This window comes from Gallinula chloropus (genome assembly GCF_964237585.1).
Source record: "Gallinula chloropus genome assembly, chromosome: 1".
Lineage (NCBI taxonomy): Eukaryota > Metazoa > Chordata > Aves > Gruiformes > Rallidae > Gallinula > Gallinula chloropus.
The window spans coordinates 94,751,605-94,775,648 of record NC_140085.1 but is presented as its reverse complement, the minus strand read 5'-3'; the positions used below and the strand labels follow the sequence as shown (position 1 = coordinate 94,775,648).

The 24,044-nt window shown below is 38.6% G+C and overlaps 1 protein-coding gene across 1 annotated transcript in view; it reads left to right on the top strand.

The window, feature by feature from the left end:
- Positions 1-24,044, top strand: part of CBLB (Cbl proto-oncogene B) — a gene marked incomplete at both ends in the record, with an annotated part of 129,078 nt that overhangs the window by 81,615 nt on the left and 23,419 nt on the right. Inside the window, 6 exons of the mRNA XM_084264335.1 lie at positions 870-1,007; positions 3,120-3,207; positions 5,451-5,582; positions 10,538-10,741; positions 19,613-19,798; positions 21,986-22,351. Coding sequence (XP_084120461.1) covers positions 870-1,007; positions 3,120-3,207; positions 5,451-5,582; positions 10,538-10,741; positions 19,613-19,798; positions 21,986-22,351 — 1,114 coding nt within the window. The remainder of the gene's footprint in view (positions 1-869; positions 1,008-3,119; positions 3,208-5,450; positions 5,583-10,537; positions 10,742-19,612; positions 19,799-21,985; positions 22,352-24,044) is intronic.

Genomic DNA, 24,044 nt, shown 5'->3' with positions numbered 1-24,044 from the left:
AGGTTTTGCAATGCTATACTTAAGGGAGGCTAAGATACCTCATTTTAAACAGTCCTGGAGGAAATAAAATATTGGTATATAATTAAGAAAAGCTGCTCTACCAGACAATGAATTGAATTGCATGGTGTTTCACTGTGGGATGCTTTTCTGACTTAGGGTTTTGCATATGAGGTGAAGTTTGGTATGAGAAGGACTAGTGTTTGTAGTAAGAAGAACTAAACACACCCAATACTATTGCCTATCATCTTCCTTTTCCTTCTACAGTGCTCTCTGTCTACATAATGTATACACCCAGCTATCGCCTGTAGCACCCAGAAGTATTTAAACTTAAGTTCAGTTGGGTTGGTGATATTTCCTCTGTCCTGTGCACCTCTTCTGGCACGCACAAAACTATCATTACTAATAGGGCAGGTTTTGTTATTCATCGTTCCCATTTCTCTTGCATCTAAAGATGTTTTATGTTTCCCCCTTCCGTTCGTTGAGGTTATTGGCCTGTGTGCACACAAAAGCTGCGTGTTGTGACTATAGAGACTTGATAATATAACACACTGTTCTTGAAAAGGTTTATGGATATGTCTAAATGTACGCAATAGGGCTGTTCACAGGGAATGTGCAGCTTTCACTTTGAGATCTTAAAAGTGGGGGTAGGATGCTGCTGTTACCATATTCTTGCCCATGAGGAACCGGTAGCAGAGAAGATGCAGGTTTATTTAAGGCGATAGGAAGAACAGGTGGCAGAATTGGGAATCTGACCCAAATCCTCAAAGACCCATTTCAGTGTCTTCACCAGAGGCCGTCCTTGCTCTTTTCACTTGTTTTGCTGAACTCCTGATTAACACTGACTTTTTATCCATCCTCTTTTTATCAAGCTACATTTTCAGGCTGAGTTGCACTCGCTTGGGACAGTGGGCCATTGGATACGTGACTGGCGATGGGAACATCCTGCAGACCATACCTCACAATAAGCCTCTGTTTCAAGCTTTGATTGATGGCAGCCGGGAAGGATTGTAAGTACACCTGTGTATCACTGTAGTCACTGTAGATATGAAAACACGATTTCCTTGTTCTTCTAATGCCTGTATGGGTAGCTGTTAAAGATAAAACCTATAGAATAGAGAAGCTCGATGTGGTGTCTAGCGTTTCCTCATAGTTTAAGGACCATCCCTTTTATGCACTTGAAAAACACTTTTTTCCAGGTAATCCCATTGACCAAAGTTAACCAAAGCCATATGTCATAGTAGATAAATTCCAGGAGAAAATAAAATCGGGCAGCTTTCACATTGATTCTTCCCCCCACCCCAAGTCTCAAATGCACTTAAGCGTATTGAACAATTACTACTGCCAGTGACTCATGTGTCTAAGTCTGGACAATGATTTGAAAGCTATGTAATTGCTTTTTTATATATTGTCCAGCCAGAACATTTTCCAGGTTCTACTAGTTTGCTGAAAAGATTTATAATTATAAGAGAACCTAAGTTTGTAGTGAATAGTAGTACATTTTTACTAGGTTGGCTGAAGTAACAGACTAGTTTTTGGTGTCAGAATCTTGTCACTGGGATACATGTTTTGATATATCCACATGATCAAAATGAAAAGAAAATAAAAAACAAACCCTGTCCCGCCCCCCTCACCCCACCCCCCCCAAAAAAAAAAAAAAAAAAGGAGGTCAGGAAAATTGATAAATCCTCAACAAAAGGATGAGAAACCCATTACAGTCTTGCCATTTCACTCAGTCCTGCACAGTCCAGGAATATTTTCAAGCCATGATGATTTCATACCTGTAATTAAAAAGAACCAAAACTTTATAATGTTAGTGCAGACAAAACGGAACAGACAAAAACAAGAGGTGAGAATATTTAATGCAGACTGAAGTTTTTGTACACAAAGTAAATATAACTTTCTCACAGTGTGACTTAACACAACTTTCAAGAAACTGTGTCCAAGTTAGAGGTAACATAAAGCTGAATATAAAATAACTTAGGGTCTCTGTAATATCATTTAACTTGTTACTAATTTCCCAGAGGACTGAAATTCCCCCACTGGTTCTAACTTGAAATCCAGTCTGCATCTTGGATTCTCAGTGTAGATTCTTGTCATAATATACGCTGATTTATATACATAGAATGCTTTGGGTTGGAAGGGACCTCAAAGATCATCTAGTTCCAACATTCTTGCCATGGGCAGGCACACCCTTCACTAAACCAGGTTACCCAAAGCCCCTTCCAATCTAGCCTTGAACACTTCCAAGGACAGGGGACTTCCACAACCTCTCTGAGCAACCTGTGCCAGGGCCTCACCGCTCTCATAATGAAGAATTTCTTTCTAACATCTAAACTAACCCTGCCGTCTTTCTGCTTGAAGCCATTACCCCTTGTCCTATCACTGCACTCCCTGTTGAACAGTCCCTCTCCTGCTTTCCTGTAGGACCCCTTTAAGTACTGGTAGGTCGCAATTAGGTCACCCCAGAGCCTTCTCCAGACTGAACAAGCCCAACTCTTACAGCCTGTCTTCACAGGAGATGTGCTCCAGCCTTGTGATCATCTTAGTGGCCCTCCTCTGGACTCACTCCAACAGCTCTGTGTCTTTCCCGTAATGGGTGCCCCAGAACTGGACACATCATAATATGCACAGATATACACATATAATATTAAATGACATCTATATTAAAAATTATATATCATAATACACAGACATATACACAAATGTGTGTTACCTTCTATTCTGCTCCATTACTTGAAATAGTCTGTACGGTCACCAAGTGTGATGCTCACAGTGGAGAGATCACTAGGAACATATGCAAGTATAAGCTCACTGTGAAATGAAGATCTAAAATAATATTCTGTTGAGCCACTCCCAAAAAGTTACCTGTTAATCAAAACTCATTTGCATTCTGGTGGTAGGTATGCACATGGTATCAAAATCTTTTCTATGCTTGAGTGTGTGTCAGAATGCCTATGTGGCAATTCAGTTGCGGACAGGGAATAAGATGGCTGACGCAAGATGATGCATTTTAGTTAGTCTACTGTAAATTATTCTGCCCCTTTGAAATTTCATAAGTCTTATTTAGCTAACAAAGCTAAAGAAATGTGCATATTTATAACAATCTTTCTGTGATGCAGCTATCTGTTTCCAGATGGACGAAGTTATAATCCTGATTTGACAGGATTATGTGAACCCACACCACATGATCACATAAAAGTCACACAGGTATGTTTTGTCAGTTATTTTGCAATCTTCACTTCCCTTAGTATCTCATCTAGCAGTGATAATAAGCTTTTATTAAAATGTGAGAAATAATTTTAGAAGAGTGAAAATATGTTGTCGATCGAAGGACTCAGATGGAGAACAGGATAATAATGCTTTAAACTCTGGAGCTGATGGTGATGCAGACGGCATGTCTTGGAAAGTTTTGTTTATTCTAAGACTCTTCAAAGTGAGAAGTGTGTTAACGTTTATTAAAGATTTTTCTGATATTTGTGTTACAGGTTTATGTAGCTTGGTGTTTCCTTGCCAATGGCAGATGGGAATACAGAAATAAAATTGAGATCAAATGATAGTTTTTGAAGCCTGAATAAGAGTGCTACACTTTGTTGACAGGCCCAGGAGGAAAAGTATAATTCATATACCACAAAGATGCTGGTACCGGGGTCTCTCTCCTTTCTTCTTTGTGCAAATTGAAATAGAGATCAGGGAAAAAACATCAGAAATAATTAAGGTGCCTAAAGGGAGTAACTTTTCAAAGAAAATTAGAATATCTAGATACGTTTGGATTTTTAAGTGATGATTTAATAAACTAGCATGTGGGTATTTCATACTTGAGTAATAGAAAGTAGGTACCAGAAGACAAATGCTTGATTAAAAATGATGCTGAAATTCACACTAGATGGTTAAGATACACAGTGCAGAGCATTTCTCTTGGCAAAAGCATTGGGAAAACTTGAGGATATGTTCAAGGAAAGACATCATGTGAGGTAGAAGCCATACTTTTTCAGGTGGTCTTTTATTTCTTCAGGCTGGATGACCTGCTTAGGATTCTATAAATCTATGTGCATCCACCTCCAGAAATATTTTAGAAAATAAGTATTTGTTACCATATGGTGTTATCAGGGATAGTACCAGGAAAATAGCTGTAGGTAAGAGAATTTGTAAAAACAGTCATCTGAACAAAGTCTCAATACTTCCACTTACCTGACTTGCCTCTTTTCCATTGAGTCCTAAAATAGTAATGAGTAATGCAGAGGTATCACATACTTGTGTTGCACAGAATGATTATCTAGCCTCATATCTTTACTTTTCCTCAAGGAAAGGAAAAGCAGCTTAGGTATTCTCAGTTATTAGCTTGTTCTTCAGAAGCCAATCATGTATTTTGAATCCAGTTGCTTTTGAACTTGCAGTTATGAGGACACCACTAGTTAATTCCAGTGGTAACTATGTGAATGCTGCCTTAGTATGTAACTGCAGTAATTTAAAGCTGTTATTTTTGCTGTTTAAACTGTAAAAAGATGATATAAAAGTGACTGCAGGGCTAGATTGCTGCAGATAGATTCTTTTTCACAGCTCCACTATAAGCATCTTTAGTACGTACTGACTACAGCTGTAGATAGGAGCTTTTTTTTTTCCTTTTCTTTTTTGTAGCCTCATCTCTGCTCCCTTTACTCAGCAGTAGCTGCTTAGTTTCCCTTGACCTGTTTTCTACTTATTTTAAGCATTCAAAAAAAATTTTTGTGAGAGTTAAAAGCTTTGTTTCTACACTAGTGCATTTGATAGCCAGTTCCCCAACAATATCTAATTCTAGAAGACTGTTCTGGACTCAAGCTTTATCTATTATTTATTCCTTCTGAAGGTGTTCTTATAGCTTCCTGTCAGTCTTGCAAGGAATACAGAGTACTGAATGATCTGTGCATGACTGTTGCCATGTTATCCCAGGGGTATTCTTTCCATACTTTCTTCACAAGGGTTGTTTAGTTTACCGTACTACATCCTTGCTGTAGATAAGAAGCCCTCTTCCTTGTCAGTTTTCAATCCAATAACTTTGATTAGCCCTAAACCCATACTTAGAACAAGAAATCCTGATTTTGTTCCCATTTATCATTTAATTCCTTACTTAAACACATGCATTCATTATCTGCTTCTTAACTAAGAAGAAGTAGGATGTATGCCTTGCATTGTACTTACATGTAAGAAGATTGTAGAAAATCTTGTGGGCAAAGATGTCTTAAACTTTATTGTAGCACGTATTGTAGTATATCATAAGTTTCATGAAGCAAAAAGGGCAAATTTTTTGGTAACCCTAGTGTGGCTTTTAAATAGATCAGTAACAGTAGTTTCCTAGACTAATATGTAAAGTGGGTTGAAAAGCAGGGGTCTCAAAGCAATATTTGTCACTATTGCTTAAGTATATTCTCTGTGAACAAATCACAGTAAAGAAATAACCTTTTCTTTTGTTACAGGAGCAGTATGAATTATACTGCGAAATGGGTTCCACTTTCCAGCTGTGTAAAATCTGTGCAGAGAATGACAAGGATGTGAAGATAGAGCCTTGTGGACACCTTATGTGCACTTCATGTCTTACAGCATGGCAGGTACTATCATAGTTCAGTTAGTACAGAGGTGGATGGATTTCTCTGTGACATCCCTGTTTACAGCTTGGTGTTTGCTTCTCCAGGTACTCAGAGGGTTCAAGGACCATATATATATACGTGTGTGTGTGTGTATATAAAATGATAAACTTTTTCATTTTGTGGACCAAAATCTGGAAGAAAATAATGTTCCAGGAATCACTAAAGCCTGGATTTGTAGGCCTGCAAAGGCCATTTGCTGATTGCTGCTAAATAGAAACACGAGAAGGACATGGATCTCTTGGGGTGGGTCCAGAGAAGGGCTACAAGAATGATCAAAGGGCTGGAGCACTTCTCCTGTGAAGACAGACTGAGAGAGTTGGCCTTGTTCAAGAAGAGAAGGCTCAGGGGAGAGACCTTATAGCGGCCTTCCTGAAGGGGACCTGTAGAAAAGCTGGGGAAGGACTGTTTCTAAGGGCATGTGGCAATAGGATGAGGGGGAATGGCTTCAAGATGAAAGAGGGCAGGTCCAGATTAGACATTAGGAAGAAGTTCTTCACTATGAATATGGTGAGACACTGCAACAGGTTGCTCAGAGCCCTGGTGGAGAGCCCATTCCTGCAGGCATTCAAGGTCAGGCCTGATGAAGCTCTGAGCAACAAGGTCTAGTTAAAGGTGACCCTGCTTACTACAGGAAGGTTGGACTAGATGACCTTTAAAGGTCGCTTCCAACCCAGCATACTCCATGATTCCCTGAGTGCAGTATGTAGGCAGCCAATGAAAACTGGGTGTTTGTTCCCAATTCAACTACTCAGGTCACATCATGATATCTTCAAAAGGCACAAAGTGGGCAGGTAGCAGCTGGGACTGGATAACTGGCTAGACAGCATTTCATAAGACAGGATGTCTTTAATGAGAGGAAGGATTCAGTCAGTAGTACACGTCACTAAATGGCCTGTGGAAAAATAAGCTTAGGATTCCTGTTAATGATATGTAAATTATTAAACCACCTACCTTTAGGTAGTTGTCAGGGTAAAAGATTGAATGTAGGGGAAACTCTGATCTTTCAATGCAATTTCCAGAGTATGCCCAGGAACACAGAGACTTCATGGGGAGGCTGGTGTGTTTTGTCCACGTTGTTCATGGACACACCAGTCTGTGGAAAAGGGGGACTTGTACCTTTAGTTCAGTGCAGTTTATGAGCACTTGGCTTAAGAACTAGAGGTAGAAGCCATTCCTCTTTACAGCTTCAGGCTTTGCCCTAATAGGTGCTTCTCAAACAGAATCATTTCTACCTGCTGCTCCCTTCCCCTTTCCTCTTTTGTATCTGTATGTTGTTGGCAGAAGTTCAAGGTCATCCTGTTCTCAGACAGGACTCCATGCCGTGGTTAGGCATCAGTCTTTAGTTACAAATGTACTGAGAATAGTAAAAAGAATCCTTGATTCTAGTCCATTTTTGACCTGGTTTTAAATGAGTTCATCTCAGTTAATGAGTTTTCATCCTCATGTTTGAGATATGACTTAAAGTACTATAGTTTTTCTTTTCAAATGCCTAATGAAGAAATCATCATTAGCAAGCCAACACAATGTATCAGAACTATCATTTAAGTTTTTCTTCCATTAGCAGCAAAGCTTGCTGCAAAAGGCGTGTTCTCAGTTTTCGATTTTGTGTTCTTTCTGAAATTTGACTTTGATGCTCCAAATGCAAATCTTTCAAATTTCTCACAGATCAGAAATTCAGAGAAAATTGCGTCTTAGACATACCCAAATGAGAACATTTATTTCACTACTAAGCAGCTGCTGACCTGGAACAGTATTTCTAATTTCAAGAGTGCCTTTTTTTTCTGTTGCTACCAGTTTCATTGTGAATGATGAACAGAGGTCTACCTATGTTAATCTTTGACTTAAAAAAATTCTGAACTTGGTATCTGCAGTTTTTTTTCATCTTAGCTGAAAGAAGTAAGAAAAAGGACTGGTATCGTTGTACTTTTGTTTGTTGGGTGTCTCGTAGCGTGGTTGCAGCATGTTCCAGTGCTGAGCCAGTGATGTACTCTGATTCCAGAGAACTGAGAAGCTAGGGTCCTTGATATCTTAGCCAATAGCTAGGGATTCAAGAAGAGGGCAACAAAGCATTTTAGGCTCAGAGAAAGGCCATGTTCAAAAACATCAAGCTTCTTCAGAACATCCCAATCAGCTGTAATTGGCCAGGTATATTTTGGACATCATTATAAATTTAACTTTTGTATAATTAGTGAAGCAATGAAGGAATATTGCACTGTAACAGTGTCAGCTGTTGCAGGCTTCTGGTGGGCTAGTGTTTAATTGGCAGCATAATGGCTCATTAGACATGCCTCAAGAGGTCCAATACAGATGTTTTCACTAAGCAGAAAAGAATTGAGTAAGCAACATCAGACCTGCGTAGAATACTAAGGATTATTCTGAGTTGCTCACCTTTAGGCAGATCAGTCTCTCAAATAAGACTTGATTAAACTGTTTCTGTTGTCTATTATGCAACAGGAGTAAAATGTAATTTTCTTCATGTTCTTGTCTGAAAACAACATGTCTGGACTTGATTCTAGAAACATATTGGCATGTATGCTGTGTTGTGAGGTTCACAATAGCTGCTCTCCCAGTGTTCTAAGTAACCTTGCTGTGGGCATGGACAAGTGTGTGTATTCACATAAGTGTCTCAGAGCTCTATTTTAATTTTGCAGCTGTATTCATGCAGGTGAAGACAAGTATCTGCTGCTGTGATTGGTTACCCAATATATTTTGGTGATCTTCATGCTTTTGAAAAGAAAGGAAGGAAACTGTTAGTACAGAGCTATTTGGCAACAAAGATAGAATAAAGCCTCAAAAGTGAAAAGCTCTGTGTCTCTTCTGTGAGGCTGTTTTTAAAGATGGAATGTAAAGAAATGTATGAGGAAGGGATGATTTCTGTTCACTTGACAGTGATTACTTCAGTAAGCCAATATAATTTGGAGGCACTTCCTGAAGTAGTAAGTGATGTTGACTACTCCTTTGTAATTAGGATGCAAGGCTGCTAAAAGTAGATTACATGTAATCTTTCGGTACAAAATGAAAATCCAGTACTAGCCATGCAAATAGAGATGACTTTTGTCAGGAGACATCATTTATAGTTATCTGGCCTTGGGATACAGTTCTTCAACAAACTGTAATATCACTTGTCAGTTTAGTGAGACTGTCAACTGTCAAGATAAAAATAACTCCAGAAAAAAAATTAAAGCTGTCCTTGCATCCGAGAAATCAAAAAGCTGTGCTTGCCTGATGCTAATTCAGGGTAGGTAGGTTGTTTAGAATTGATTTTTGATGTTGCTATCTTCTTAGCTGTCTGTCTCCCCGAGTGCAAATGTGACACGATGTGATTTCTGAATTCAGATCAAATTATCTTGATGCCTCAAAACTTCATGGCAGTTTTGGGTGTGGTTTGGTTTTCTTTTTAACTCAAATTTTCATTATGCCTCTTGACAGAAAAATTTCTGTTTAAATGCTTGGAAGACCTGTCTCTGATTCAATTTTTGATGATTAGTAGTCCAAAATCTACTTTAAAGGCTTTTTTCTATACTTCTGATGAGGAAAAACATGTTTCTGAAATGAGTTAAAGGGATGAAAATGCAGCTGCTCCAAAATCACATAACACATTATACCACCACTTAGAAGTTAAAATCCCAGTTATTGTTTCTGATAACATGTGAAAATAGTTCCTTGTTTTACATAATTTACTGAAAATGTAGTAAAATCCTGATTTGTTACTTGAACACATAAAAACTGTTTTCAACTTCAGATATTCTGTATGTGTATTGATCTATGATGGTAATGTTGCAGCCATGATGGACTATATATGTGCTCTTCAGGTAATGAGTGTTGCATGCCCTAAAGTTCATCTGCATTTTCTAACTCTAAATAGAAAAATAAATACTTTATATTTAACCTAAAATATATATAATAAAAGGCATTCTCTCTCTGTCTACACACCTCACTTTCTTTCCCCTGAAAGGATAGGAAAATTGTAATCCTAAAAGGCAAGGTATTACTTCCAGACTTGTAATACTTAGACAATTGCAATTTTGGTGCTTTCATAGAATCATAGAATGGCATGGATTGGAAGGGACTCCAAGGATCATAGAACCCCAACCCCTCTGCCACAGGCAGGACCACCAACCTCCAGGCCTGGATCTACACAAGGTTGCCCAGGGCCCCATCCAACCTGGCCTTGAACACCTCCAGGGACGGGGCATCCACCACCTCTCTGGGCAGCCTGTTCCAGCCCCTCACCACTCCCTCTGTAAAAAATTTCCCTCTAATATCTAATCTAAACCTTCTCTCCTTTAGCTTCAATCCATTCCCCCTTGTCCTGCCATTATCTACCCTTTAAAAAAGTTGATTCCCCTCCTGTTTCTCTGCTCCTTTTAGGTACTGGAAGGCTCCAATGAGGTCCCCCCGCAGCCTTCTCTTCTCCAGGCTGAACAAGCCCAGCTCCCCCGGCCTCTCTTCATAGGGGAGGTGCTTCAGCCCTCTAATCATCTTTGTGGCCCTCCTCTGAACCCTCTCCAACAGTTCCACATCTTTCTTGTATTGGGGGCCCCAGCTTTAGACACAGGACTCCAGATGGGGCCTCATGGGGGCAGAGTAGAGAGGGACAATCACCTCCCAGTCCCTGCTGGCCACCCCTCTTCTGATGGAGCCCCAGGCTTTGTAAAGATAATGGTTGCATTTTGCTTAGTTCTTTTTAAGTGCAGCTTAATCTTTTGAAGGACAGTTTTAAAAGTGCAGTCATTTTACCATTTACTGTAGTTACATATCTACAAATCCGTTTCCTGTTTACTCCAGTGCTTTACAAGCTTTTAGAGTCCTGTTAAGGGCATTTTTGTGTAGAATGATATAAGACCTACTTTATAAATTATTTCTGGTTTTTATTTTTAAAAATTTGTTTGTTTTTTTTCTTGGTCTTGCTGTAGGAATCTGATGGCCAAGGCTGTCCTTTCTGTCGCTGTGAAATCAAAGGAACTGAACCAATCATTGTGGATCCCTTTGATCCAAGGGATGAAAACTCCAGGTGCTGCAGTATTATTGATAGCTTTAGTATGCCCATGTTGGACTTGGATGACGATGATGATAGAGAAGAGTCTTTAATGATGAATCGTTTGGCTTCTGTCCGAAAGGTAAGTTTTCAAATACTGTTACAGCAATCATATTCAAGTTGAGCAGCAGAGGAAAAGAATTCCGGATTCTCGGCTGATCTGAACAGATTTAACTCTGTTTATAATGGAAGAAGCATGAGACTAATCTGAAATAAGCAGTACAAACAATTCTATTAACTATTTTTTTAAAAAGAAAACAAAAAAATAATATGTACAGAATATATTACTAGTTTTCTGCACATCTATGGATAAACGTGTACAGAAGTTTTAGGATTAAAATTGAGTTTCTAAATAGGTTATAGATATTAACTGCTTTGTAAAGATGACTTAGAAACCAATTTGTTTTCTACATAAGTTAGCTTTTAATCATGTTTCATGTGAGTTATAGTGGGAAAAGAGTATCTGATATTATTCATAGTGTTTTGCAATTGTTTGTGTCCTGAAAGTGCTCTATGTTAAGTTGGGATCTTCATGTGGTCACAGGAGATTTTATCACTGATAACTAAGCACTGTCATTAAGAAAAGTTTACTTTATATTGGTAGCTTTTACTACTGTAGTTTATCCTGGAATAGATATAATAGATACTGTCATAGGCCGTGCAATGCTGAATTTTTCAGTGCATTTTCTGTATTTTACCTTTTACTAAGGTCATCTAGATTTAATAGTTGCCTTGGAATTATTTCTGTAACATCTTGGCATTTCCTTATTGCTGTATCTGTCTAAAAAAAAAACAAAGCCCACAGTGTTTCATCCTCATATTGGAGAGTATTTGTCAGTAAATATACATACTTCTGATATCCTTCCTAACCTCTTAAGTCATATGAATCATTCTTGTGTGGTGTATGTAATACAACGTGGCCTACTCTTGGGAACGGTTTATCCTTCCTGCCTGGACTTAAATTGCAGTCTGCAGTCTGCAGCCTGACCTCTGTGAGATAGCCTTGAATTGATGGGCTTTAATAACACTATCACTTCCGTGATAAAGCAAAAATGCATTATGCTTTTATCAAAAGAAGGAACAAAAGGTTTTGCTATGAGAAGTCTTGTTTTCAGTATCTATCGAGTGCTTTGGTGCTTGATATTTTTATGTCATTAATTTCATTGTTCAGTGAAAGAAACCGACTAGTTTCCCTGAAGTTTAGGAACAGCATTTTCCACTCTCTGTTAACCTCTTGAAGTCCCTACTTGAAAATGTTGAATTTTCAGGTCATTTGATGATCTTCAGCTGCTGTTTTCTTCTTAAAAGTGGAATCAGTGGTTGTACAGTGGTGCTCTTAACCGTACCAACTGTGTGGAACATAGCATTATTTATATACACTTTTTGTTAGCAAAACCTTCATACGCCTTGTTTATTTCCTTTAGTTATTATTTCTTTTTCCTGCTAAACCGTGTTTCTTCAGAGCGTGCTAGAAGAAATTCTCTCTTTCTCATCAATGACATTATTTGCGAGTTTACTCTCTTTGGATTTTTCTTTTGTTTCTTGTTGATCTTGTTAATGTGAACATTGGGGTTGCATTGGCTGTAAATCATTTATTTTGTTGAACCAGTGGAGGCTAGATCACAAAGACAATTTAGTCCTTGCAGCTAACCTGCAAGTAACTGTTGTTACCGTGTAATCCCAGTGAACAATTATTTAAGTTCAAAGATTGTCATATGCTTTTTAAGATAAAGCTGTTAATCCTTGAAAATTGCCTGGCCAGACCGTGTGGTACTCCCAAGAAAGTCTCCTTATGGCTGGTAGTGAGCTGGGATGTTACACTTGCTAGAAGAGGAAGGCTCCAGGGACCAGAAGTCGTGATGAAAGTGAGTGTAGGGCTTTGTGAGTTGTTAAGGAAATACTCGTATCAGTCCTTATTGTTCTGAAAGCCTTGTGGGAGGAGCACTGCTAAAATGTTTCCGGGTGTCACTACCAGTTTTCCCTACCTCTGCAGCTTGTACTTGGAAATAAATTCATAATGCAAAGAATAGTTGGAGTAAGCTCATTTTAGAAGCACACATTCAGGTTCATCACTGATTAAGGATGGGTTTCATAAGGGAGCTCTTCTTGACAAATTGAAAAGCTGAAAAACACTTTTTGGAATTGTCAATAAAGTGTAAAGAAGATACTTTTTTTTTTTTTTAATCACCTGCTGTACCTGTATGAATTATGAATCTAAGCTACATATCAGGAACATGCCAGTTCTGCAGTTTATTACTGAATCTCTGAAGCATACTCATAAACTGGAAGAGGTATCTGACTTAAGTCCCTGCGGGCCCTCAGACTTGAAATTGCTGTAAGGAAAAGAATAATCACAAAACTTCTTACTCAGTCCTTAATGGAAAGAGTAAATGGATACACATTAAGAAAAATGAATCTTTCCTGCTAGGTGTTGTGTATGAGTCAGCAGCAGCAGATCAGCTGTAACAGAGGCTTTAGAGAAATCCACTGCAATTAGTCTGCTTATCTGCCTCATCAAGCAGCTTATATTTTTTTAATTTCCAAATTGTCTTCAGATATTTCTTTATGAAAAATGAAGAGTGGTGCCAAAACCTCTGCAAATTGTCTCATCACTGAGAAATTTCCAACCCCGTGGTATCAGATTAGCTAAGGCAGTTATTGCCTGAAGTGTTCCTTTTTTTCAACTCTTATACTGTTTGTGCTAGTCAAGCACAGTGTTATAAAATGCACATTAAAAAAAAAAAGTGTGGGTTACCAGCTCAGGTATATATTTAAAATGTTGGGATTTTTTTTTTTCGTTTTTACAGAGGGTATTTGAATCTCTAGTAGACTTAAGTTTATTATTCCATAATGTTTAATATTTCTTTGTCCCAATGAATTAAGAGTTATCTGTCATTTAAAAAGAGAGAAAATAAGGGAAATGCCTAATGCAGGAGTTGTTGTTAAGAGCAAATAATTTTGAATTCATAATTGCTAAGGTAATGATTTGATCCAGATAATACCACATGAAAACATAAAGACCCTAGCAGTATAAAATACTATGAGTTTTTCAGTAGCTTGAAATGAATTAACATTCTCTAGAAATACTTTCTTCTAAAACTAGATGAAGTTACCTTGTCTGAGGAGTTACCATCTTCTCTGGAATTAATTTCCTAGCTGTCAGAATGCACCGAAACCTGACTTTGATTCACACTGTTACTTTAAAGTAGTAATAGTAAATTGTCAAAGCTGAAAGGCTCTGTTTGTCATGATTAGGCTTCTTCTGGCAGATGAGTTAGGTCAAATTTAACAAATTATAACTAAAAAACACCCAAACCAACCTCGGCTCTCAAAATGTGTGAGTATGTGTTTTGACGACTCCTCATTTCCACATTATTAAATTGATTTCTGTCTGTTAATGAAAAGAAGCATATACTATGTAGCAATAATGTTTTTTATTTCATCCTATAAAATATAGGAATACGTATCATGGAATAATAGGCTGCTTTGGGTTGGAAGGGACCACATCAAAGATCATCTAGTTCCAATCCCCCCAGCCATGGGCAGGGGACACCCACGCTAGACCCTCTTGCCCAAAAGCCCCATCTAACCTGACCTTGAACGCTGCCAGGGAGGGGGCAGCCACAGCATCTCTGGGCAGCCTGTGTCAGGGCCTCACTGCCTTCATAGTAAAGAATTTCTTCCTAATGTCTAACCTAACTTTGCCCTCTTTCACCTTGAAGCCATTGACCCTTGTCCTGTCACTGCACTCCCTGTTGAACAGTCCCTCTCCCACTTTCCTGTAGGCCTCCTTTAAGTATTGGTAGGCCACAATTAGGTGTCCCTGGAGCCTTCTCTTCTCCAGGCTGAACAAGCCCAACTCTCGCAGCCTGGAGGGGTTCCAGTCCCCTGGTCATCTTGGTGGCCATCCTCTGGACTCTCTTCAACAGCTCTGTGTCTTTACTGTACTGGGGACCCCAGAGCTGGATGCAGCACTGCAGGTGGGGTCTCACAGTAGCAGAGTAGAGGGGTAGAATCACGTCCCTTGACCTGCTGGCCACACTGTTCTTTACAAAGCCTGTAATGTAACATCAGGCTCCAAATATGTACCCAGGTATTTCCTCAGATGTACGTTACTTAACTCATATGTCACTTCCTTCTTAAGGGTACACCTGGTTTGTGGGAATTGGTTAAAGTCATTTTATGTGACAAGAGAGGCCTCCACTGCTTAGTTATTGGTATTTGAAAGAGGCGTACATGCTGCAAGGCAGTGTGCCTCCCTTTGTTAAAGTCTATTTTACCGATTCCCCAGGCAGTCTCACAGCCTGAACTTCATCTCCTTCCTTCATGTGCATTTTTCTTGGGTCAGCAAAGGTAAGATCAGATAAAGAACAAACATATCTCTGTAAAGAAAAGTTTACAGCAGTGTTAAGTGCTGTAACTTTATATCCTCATACAGATTTTTAAGTCCAGATGATACTAATCTGTTTAGATCACGACTTATCCTAACAGGAAATGTACAAATACAAATACGTGAGTTACTCTTAGATGACCTGAAATAAAGGAACTTCAGGGAATTACTTGGAAATGAAAAGTCCACTTCTAGTGTAGGTGTGTTTGAACCCTCTTAGATATCACATTATGCAGTTTATAAATTACTGCGTTTGCTCCAGCAGGACATTAACCATCAGATAATGTTCCTCAGGCAGTCACTTGCTAGGATTTGTGGTGTTATGCTTTTCCTAAGTGCCTATCGGGCAGAAAAGCATTTGAAGCCTAAACTCTTTGATGCAATAGCCCGACTGCTAATATTTCCATCTCAAAAACCTTTGCTAGAAATTGTAATCAATGTCAGAAGCAGCCTTATTCTTGAATTCACAACCACTGGGGGCAAACTGATACCAGTATATCCCAGTAATAAATATATCTGATTAAATAACACTGCAGTACATTTGCAAAGTAAGTCACAGCTGCTTTTCCCTTGGCAGCAGTCATGCCAGCCAGATGAAGTCCACATTGTTACAAAGGAGGCTTGTGTTCTTTTCCTTAATTACATCTTTATTGCACAGGTCGGTGCGTGGTGCAGCAGAGCCCCTTTGTACGCTGCAGGTCTGTCTTCTGTCACTGCCAGTTCATTTGTATTAGTTTGTGTCTTAATCGCTTCCTTGTTTTATCTTCTTGTCAGTCTGCTGCTCTCATTGCTGCTTTATTTCCAGTGAATGGAAAATACACAAATCTTCCCTAGGTGACAAAAAAAAAAATTTAAATGACAAAAAGAAAAAACATTTAAATCTCTTTGTCTGTAGGGAGTCTGCCAGAAAGAGTCGGTGTTACGTTCATCTGCTAATGCCCTGGCATCCGCATGGAGTGCAGCCATCATGTTGGCCTTGCTGTCAGCAAACATCGAGTGATGCAGCTGGACAGATTGTGTGTGGGTGGACAGGAAAAACACAGGGTTTTTGTAATGGGAATATGATGGAAATCTGATACTCGGTGCTGAAGAAAACCTGTTTGTTGCTGTGGAGCATTTTGGCTTCTTCGTTTTATTTTTAGTTTCAGTAGATCTAAACAAGGAATCATAGTTTTAGTTCCTCCCAGCAAAGTGTTCTCACTTCAACACCAAGTGCTGATACGGATTAAGCTTCCTTGTAGGGGAGAGAACCTGCTTTTGCTGTCAGGTGGGGTTTTTTGGTTTAGTGGTTTTTTTTTTCCCTTCTCTTCGTCTCATGCTTTAGAAGTTACTCTTTAAACTGGTGGCCATCATCAGTTTTCTTTTTGAAATCTCTGGGGCCCCAGCATGCTCTGATACCATTGTGGCTGTAGGCAAGGATAGTTCAGGAGACTGAAAGACGATTTTACTATTCTGAAACAAGACATTGATGTAAGCTTAAGCTTAAACTGAGGTTTTTTCACGTGCTTACAACTTTGTAAAGTTTTCATTTCATTTTAGCAGTTGTGATTTACCATTCATGGAATATGATGGTTAGAGATAGCTAAATACTCGATATGTATGGAGCTAAAAGTTTGTCACATAAATTCATCTCCTGTTTCAATAGAATTAAAACCATGTAGGGTTCTAACAATCTTGAATTGTTAAATAAGTTTCCATATTGTTCTAGTTTTTGTTGCTGCCTACTAGGTACCTACTACACCTAGATGGTGTTCCTTTCAGCCACTTGTTTCCATTAATCTGCAAATAACATCAGTCCCCTGTTTTTAATGTGAATATTTTCATTATTTCTGTATCATCTGCAGCTGGACTGCTGTTATGGCAAGAGAAAAGAACTCTCACATGGATGAGACCAGAGATGTGTAAAAGCAGGTTTTCATAGAGGAGTAGCGATGGGTGTTCTTAAAATGCCGTCACTACATTGCACCTGTAACTGTGGATTCACACACATTTGAGACTCTCTCTTCTTAGGAAGTCAGGTTAACTAATGAGATGGTGTGACCGTTAGAACATTCTAAATTCAAATGTTTCCTGTCCAGAACTCTGTTTTCAGCTTTTCCTATTTCTCTTAGTGTTTGTTTCCAATGTCCTTTACATATATAGGATTGTTTCTTAGATCTTCTGGAGCTGTTCCTTGCTGACTGAGATACAGTATGTTGTGCAACACCTAAAATGTAGAGACTACCACAGTAATCTAGTTTAAGTAATTGTAGCTTTTTGGAGGTGAGGCACCTCCTCATTTTCTCCCATTCCAAATAATTTGGGAAATAAATTCATGATGCTGAAGCCAAAGCGTTGAATATATTACGTTACATGGCTCTTGACTCTTAGGAATGCTGGATGGAGTTACAACTAAACTTTGAAAACTAGTGCCATTAAAAGGTACAGTGTTTAATATGCTATTTAACTGATAGATGCTTTCTGTTAGGAAAATGAATTGACATGCAATTTGTAGTAATTTTATAATTACGGTTGCTCAAGCATGCTTGCGAGATACATATCCAGCTTAGTTATTTAACTTCCCATAATGTTTAGGGAGGCTAAGCACCTCATAATCGTTCATGTGTTTTTCCTCATGGACTTTCAGTCAAGGTCAGGGATATTCACCAACTAAAGCAAATAAAATTTAAGGACTACATTCAAGCCATTTAATATTAACATTGTGACTACTTCTTTATAGAAAGGAGAAACTGGGAAGCTTCTGGTAGCATGAAGAGCATGAATCTTGCATTGCTCAATCTCTTGAAATTGGAGGTATAGTTGTTGACACTGATTTTTAAGACCCTACTTATCACAAAATAAATTGTTCTGGCAATGGAGTTGAACCTCAGCCTTCTCACTGCCCAGCACTACTTCACTTCTCTCTCATTTTTTCTCACAGTGTCACCCAGTAACACTGGTAGCTCCTTTTTCTGACGGAAATCTGATCGCAATCCCAATTGCATAGAAGAGAGTATTAAACTGAGCTGTAGTGCATAGGGTAGGGCAAAGATCCAGTATGCTAGATTTTTTTTTTCTGGCTCTCCTTCTGAATTTACTAAGTTTTCAGAATCTTTAACATAGTCACTATATGTAAAGAAAGGCAATGTTGTTTACTTGTTTACCTTGTTAGCGAACTTCCTAGTCCTGTGCCCATTATCACTATGGGATGTATAGCATTGGTGGGAAAAGATGACAAAAAGAGGGGAGAGAGGTTACCTTCGAAGTGATTTAGCTTACCAGATGGGTGTATTTTTGTGAGCAATTTTATGTTCTTGCCTTAAGAAGATGGCATATTTGTTAGCCTCTATAGGCAAGTGGCATAGTGAGAACACAAGGATGCCTCAGTGCACAAGAGGCCTGAGGCCAATCCTTGGTGTGAATGTCTTCAGCTACTCACATCTTCTGTCTAGGAAAGCAGGGAACAGCAGAAACATTCAGGTTTGCCTACAGTACACTGATGCAAATACAGTGGGTTCACATAAGTAACTTCAGCTGATTTATGCAAACAGCTAAACTGTTTGCTAAATCTCAGCCAGATGACGTTCAGGACCTAGTTGCAAAAATGGATGGAGCCTGTACTGAGGATGGAAACCTTTGGTTCTGATGAATTTGAAAGGACAAATCAAGGGAAAAAAAAATAATCATAATTTGTCATTGTGGGTGAATGCTAAGTCTTTGTGTGTGTCATTAGTTTAATATTTGCTAAAATGTTAAACTGGATTGTCCTAAAATGATTTTTGTAAATCAGCAAATTAATGAAGGAAGGAATAACTGCTTTGCCTACTGGCTTGCTGATGATTTTGATTCATGTATTTTCTATGGAATGAGTATTGAAAATGGGCTGCAGTTGATAGACAATATCATAGGCATCCAGCTTTTAAGTCATGTATAGAATTTCAGATGAAATACACCCTGTGAATAAAAATATCGTTGAGAGTAGCAGTACTACAGCAGTGTGTCATGTCTGTGATTGTTTCCCTTTGTATGATAATGACTGCTTGTTTTTCAAGCCAATTACTGGACTATATTTTCTTTTATTTTCATCAAAAGTTAACACAACTCTTAGTTTTGAGGTAGAATGACTTGTAGACTTCTTTTTCAGTAACTGGAAGATGAACCACCTATACTATCTGTTAATCATAGAATCATAGAATGGTCTGGGTTGGATGGGACCCCAAGGATCATAGAGCTCCAACCCCCTGCCACAGGCAGCGACACCTACCTCCAGGCCTGGATCTACACAAGGCTGCCCAGGGCCCCATCCAACCTGGCCTTGAACACCTCCAGGGACGGGGAATCTACTACTTCTCTGAGCAGCCTGTTCCAGCACCTCACCACTCTTTCTGTAAAAAACTTCCCCCTAATATCTAATCTAAACCTTCCCTCCTTTAGCTTTAAGAGTAGCAGAGCATCCATTATGAAACATGTTGATTAGTAACTACCTGATAAGTATCAAATGTTTTAGTCATGGAATGGAAGTTGTATACTTGGTCATCAGGTAAGCACTGGTATTTTCTCTCTTCTTTTTTTTTAATCTTGAAGTGCAATGAGAGGCAGAATTCACCGGTGACTTCCCCAGGATCTTCCCCTCTTGCACAAAGAAGAAAACCACTTCCAGATCCCCTGCAAATCCCACATCTTAGTCTTCCACCTGTACCTCCTCGACTGGATCTTATTCAGAAGGGAGTAGCACGGTCACCATGTGCCAGCCCGACTGGATCGCCAAAGGTAAGACTTCCTGAACCTTTATTTGTATACATACAAACATTGAGAAAGTGTATTCAGCTGTCCTCAAGATGAACTTTTTTTTTAAGATACACTACTATGAAATTTTCCATGTGTAATTTCTTCTCAGCAGTTTGCTCTGCCCAAAAGAACTTCTAAGTCCTGAGAAAAAAAAAACAAACCCAAAACCCCAAAACTTAGAAAACCTTTCTATTAGATCCATTGATTGCATCTTTTCTCTCCCTCAGTTGACGTTGGCGAGTGCCTGTCCCATTGCATACCTTACGTAGTCAGATGTTCACAGCTACATGTGTTGGTCAAATGTGACCTCTGTTTGTCTGACAATTATATTTCAGTTGTCTGTGGTCAGAATTACAATGATATCACTGTAATGGATCAGTTCTGTAATAAATCCTGATTCATGAGAATAAATAGAAATTAAAGCTTCCTGAGAATAGATTTTAAGGTCATTATCTCATTTAAATTATATGTTGGGCTCTGATGATGATTTATGTTCAATTTCCACAGTATCCTCACAAGAAAAATATGTGCAGATACCCTGCTTTCAAAACCTTAACTGGCATATATTAGGACTTGAGTTTCAAGGGAAATAATAATGACTCTATAGCTAATAAATTGTATGCTCTTTTGTGAAACTAATGATACTGAAGATGTAATGATTTTTGAGTGGATAAGCGTGAATGAGAACAAAAACTATTTTAGTTGCTCTCTATAATGAGTTGATCATTTTGTTGTGATTGCTGTAGAGAAGGGGTATTAGATTTAAACTCTGATTTTTAGATGATGAATTCAAACTCAAGGTCAAAACATGACTTGAAACTTGTGTGCTCATAATAATCTAGTATGAAGTACCCTATTTATTTTGTCAGTATTTTACTCCTGGCTTGAAAATCAACCTCTTTTTTTTAAAGATTGTAGCAGCTTATAATTTAGACCAAAAAAAAGAGAGAATTTTGAACAGGTTCTTTAGGATTCCACATTTTTTGTATTATACAGGGGAATTTATAACACACTGAGGGTATATGATAAACATTTGGCACATCCATTAAAAAACAATTTTATGATAGTATATTTTTACAATGTTCATTTATTAAAAAAATTAGAAACGCCATTAATATTGCTTTAAGTTTTCTAGTGACGCTATTTTGAAAATGTTGGTTTTCTCCTTGAAATTTTATCTGGAAAAAAAATTAAATTGGGAGGGTGTTGAAAAGTAAATAACATGGGGGCAATGGGGACTAATTTCACTCTTTGAAAAAGTAATTTTTTTTAAGAAAGACAATTTAGTCCTGCCAATATTACCATTTCAGTCAAAAAACTCTTTTTCTGCAATGAAAAACTATAAGCCAGAACAAAAAATTCAGCCCTAGCCATTACATTCCTGTCGTGACAATGAGAACAGTTATTTTTCTTAAGTAGCAACTGAATTAAAAACTTTATTAAATATGCCATCCTATTTATATGAGTAGGACCTGCAGGGCAGAGTAACTTTATTTTCAGTCCAACGTGTTGAGCTGCCGCTCGAAGAGTAGTGGTGGGTTAACCTCTGGAGTGAGAGCAGGTACTGTTCTGACTTCAGAACTTTTGTGGTTTCTCTCTCTTCAAGTGGTAATAACATGCAGACTTACCGGAGTCCAGGAAAAATACAGTAGCTGGTGGTAAGAGAAGAACCTTTTGGAAAGGCCTGGCCTGAGTGTTACTTCGTAAAATGCTGTTAGCAATTCACTCCTAGTGAAAATGTTTTGGTTTTCTCAAACTTCTGCTCTTAAGCAGTATAAGGTTTGGTTTGGGTTTTTTTTTTTTTGGTAACTTGGTTTTCAGCTTTTTCCAAACATTGCTCAGAATTCATAGCAGCAGCTGAGTGATCTAAAGGATCAAAGCAAAGGAAAAAAACAAACGTCAAATAAATCTGCCTCAGTCACTGTTCTTTTCTCCTGTCCACCTCCTTCCTTGAGTTACTCTGCAACAGCAGAAATGGGAGTGTGCTTTCTGAAGAGAGGCCAGGTTGTCTGCAGAATGCAAAGACAGGACTTTTAACCTTCTGGCAGGTAGTCTTGTGATGCCTTGAAAATACCTCAGCTAGAAATGGTAAAGCTGTATTTGATCGTGAGAGAAATATGCATGCCTATAGGTAACTTCTTTTTTTTTTAAACTTACTGTGGTGTTTAGTCTTCTCCTTGTATGGTGAGGAAACAAGACAAACCTTTGCCAGCACCACCACCTCCCTTGCGTGATCCTCCACCACCCCCACCAGAGAGACCGCCTCCAATTCCACCCGACAACAGGATAAGCAGACACCTGCATCACCCAGAAAGCGTGCCTTCCAGAGACCAGCCGATGCCCCTTGAAGGCTGGTGTCCCAGGGATGTGTTTGGGACAAGTCAGCTGGTAGGATGTCGAATAGGGAGTGATGCTTCTCCCAAACCAGGACTGACAGCAATTTCAAACATAAATGGAAGGCACAACCGCATAAGTTCTGATCCAGGATTTATGAGGAAACACCGACGTCACGAGCTGCCTGCAGAAGGTGCCAAGGTATGAAATGAGCCAAGTATGATGAATCCTAACTTGATACCATAAAGCAGCATGGTCTTGCATTGGCTAAAATGCTGCGAGTTTAGTGTTGATCTGCTGTTTCAGAATCTTCTGTGTCATGACTTAAAAATAAGCTGGCATAAATAAATAAATACTGTAATTTGTAAAGCAGCAGCATGTGAGGTTCCAAGCTACAATTTTAACATGAAAACTTTAAAAAATAGCTTGGGAAGAAAATTTTAGAATTGCTATATTCTTTTGACAAATTATCTATACAGTTGGTATGTGATAATGTAACACTGTGAGCTCTAATATCGTTTTATAGCATCTCAGGTACACTTTGGAGGTGACTGATGTCCAAATTGTGTATGCAGTTGCTGATGGAATAATAGCTATTCCTGTTACCTCTGTCATAGGTCGAGTCAGAACTTGGCAACCTCTTCAGTCTGTAATGTTGGCAATATGTACAGAAAATGTATACAGATATACTTAAATGTCAGATATATTGCGTAAAAAGCTAAATATTCTAAAGGTCAGTTGTGTTGTTCATCAGCAAAACATTCTTTTAAAAAGTGCATTACATTAGTCATGATGTTGAGTATACTCTAATGGAAAAGATGTAAAGGGGAAACAAATGCATCCAAAACCAACCTAACTGTAGGTTTATGGTATCTTTACCACTGGCTTTATGGTCAGCATCCTTGAAAGCACTCAGTGGCACAACCACAGTATTGCATTCTTTGGTTTGGTATTGTTGTCAAAACCTTTTTTTATGCCAGTTGTTTACAGTAATGCACATATCTTTAACTGAATTTTCCTCCTCTGTGTTTAAATTAGAACTGCAGCTGCTGGAGTTGTACATTGTTGTAATCTGTCCGTAGCAGCTTTTCTCTTTTCTTGGACAAATGCCCACTGGAATGTCCAGTAATCCATTTTCAGTGCTGAGGGTGTTCAAGAGTTGCCACTTACAACCTTTGCACTGATTGTCTAGCTTGGTGTGGCTAGAGGGCAGCTGATTGTCACCCACAGCAGAAGCATATTTTCTCCTGTCCTTGGTTGCAGTGAATACTATGTATGCTTATAACGACGGTATTTCTTCTATCAAAAGCAGCAGAGGATTGTTTCTGTATGTTCAAGCAAGATACCTGGGGGGAGAGTGTAGAGGGAGTAGTTCTGGCATTAGACTGCTTCAGACAACTTGCAAGGCCATGTACAGTTGGGGGGCTTAGGTTTGAAAAGAGATCGAGGCCAACAGATGGCCTAAGAAGAACATCCTAATTCTGCTCTAACCAGTTTTATCAAAGCACCTTGTAAACTCATTTCTAGAGCAGGTTCTTGACACAAAGCCACTGCTCTTTTTTTTTTTTTCTTCTTTCCTTTTCTTGAAGAGTACATAACTTGTGCTAAGAAGGATAGATTTATGGTTAAGCTACAATAGTTAGGAATCATACATTTTTCTATTTGCTTTTCTCAAGATCACAAGCTACTTAACCTTTCTATCTCCATTTTAGATTGGTTTTCATATGGATGTTTTAGTTATTTTGAAAGTATGGTACTGAAATTCAATTACAATTGACAAACAACATTGATGTATATGATGAAAGGTGCTTGAGAAGTCTATAATATTACACATAATCAGAATATCCTTCTATCAGCATTGAGGCAAGCCACAAAATTTTATTTATAACAAGCC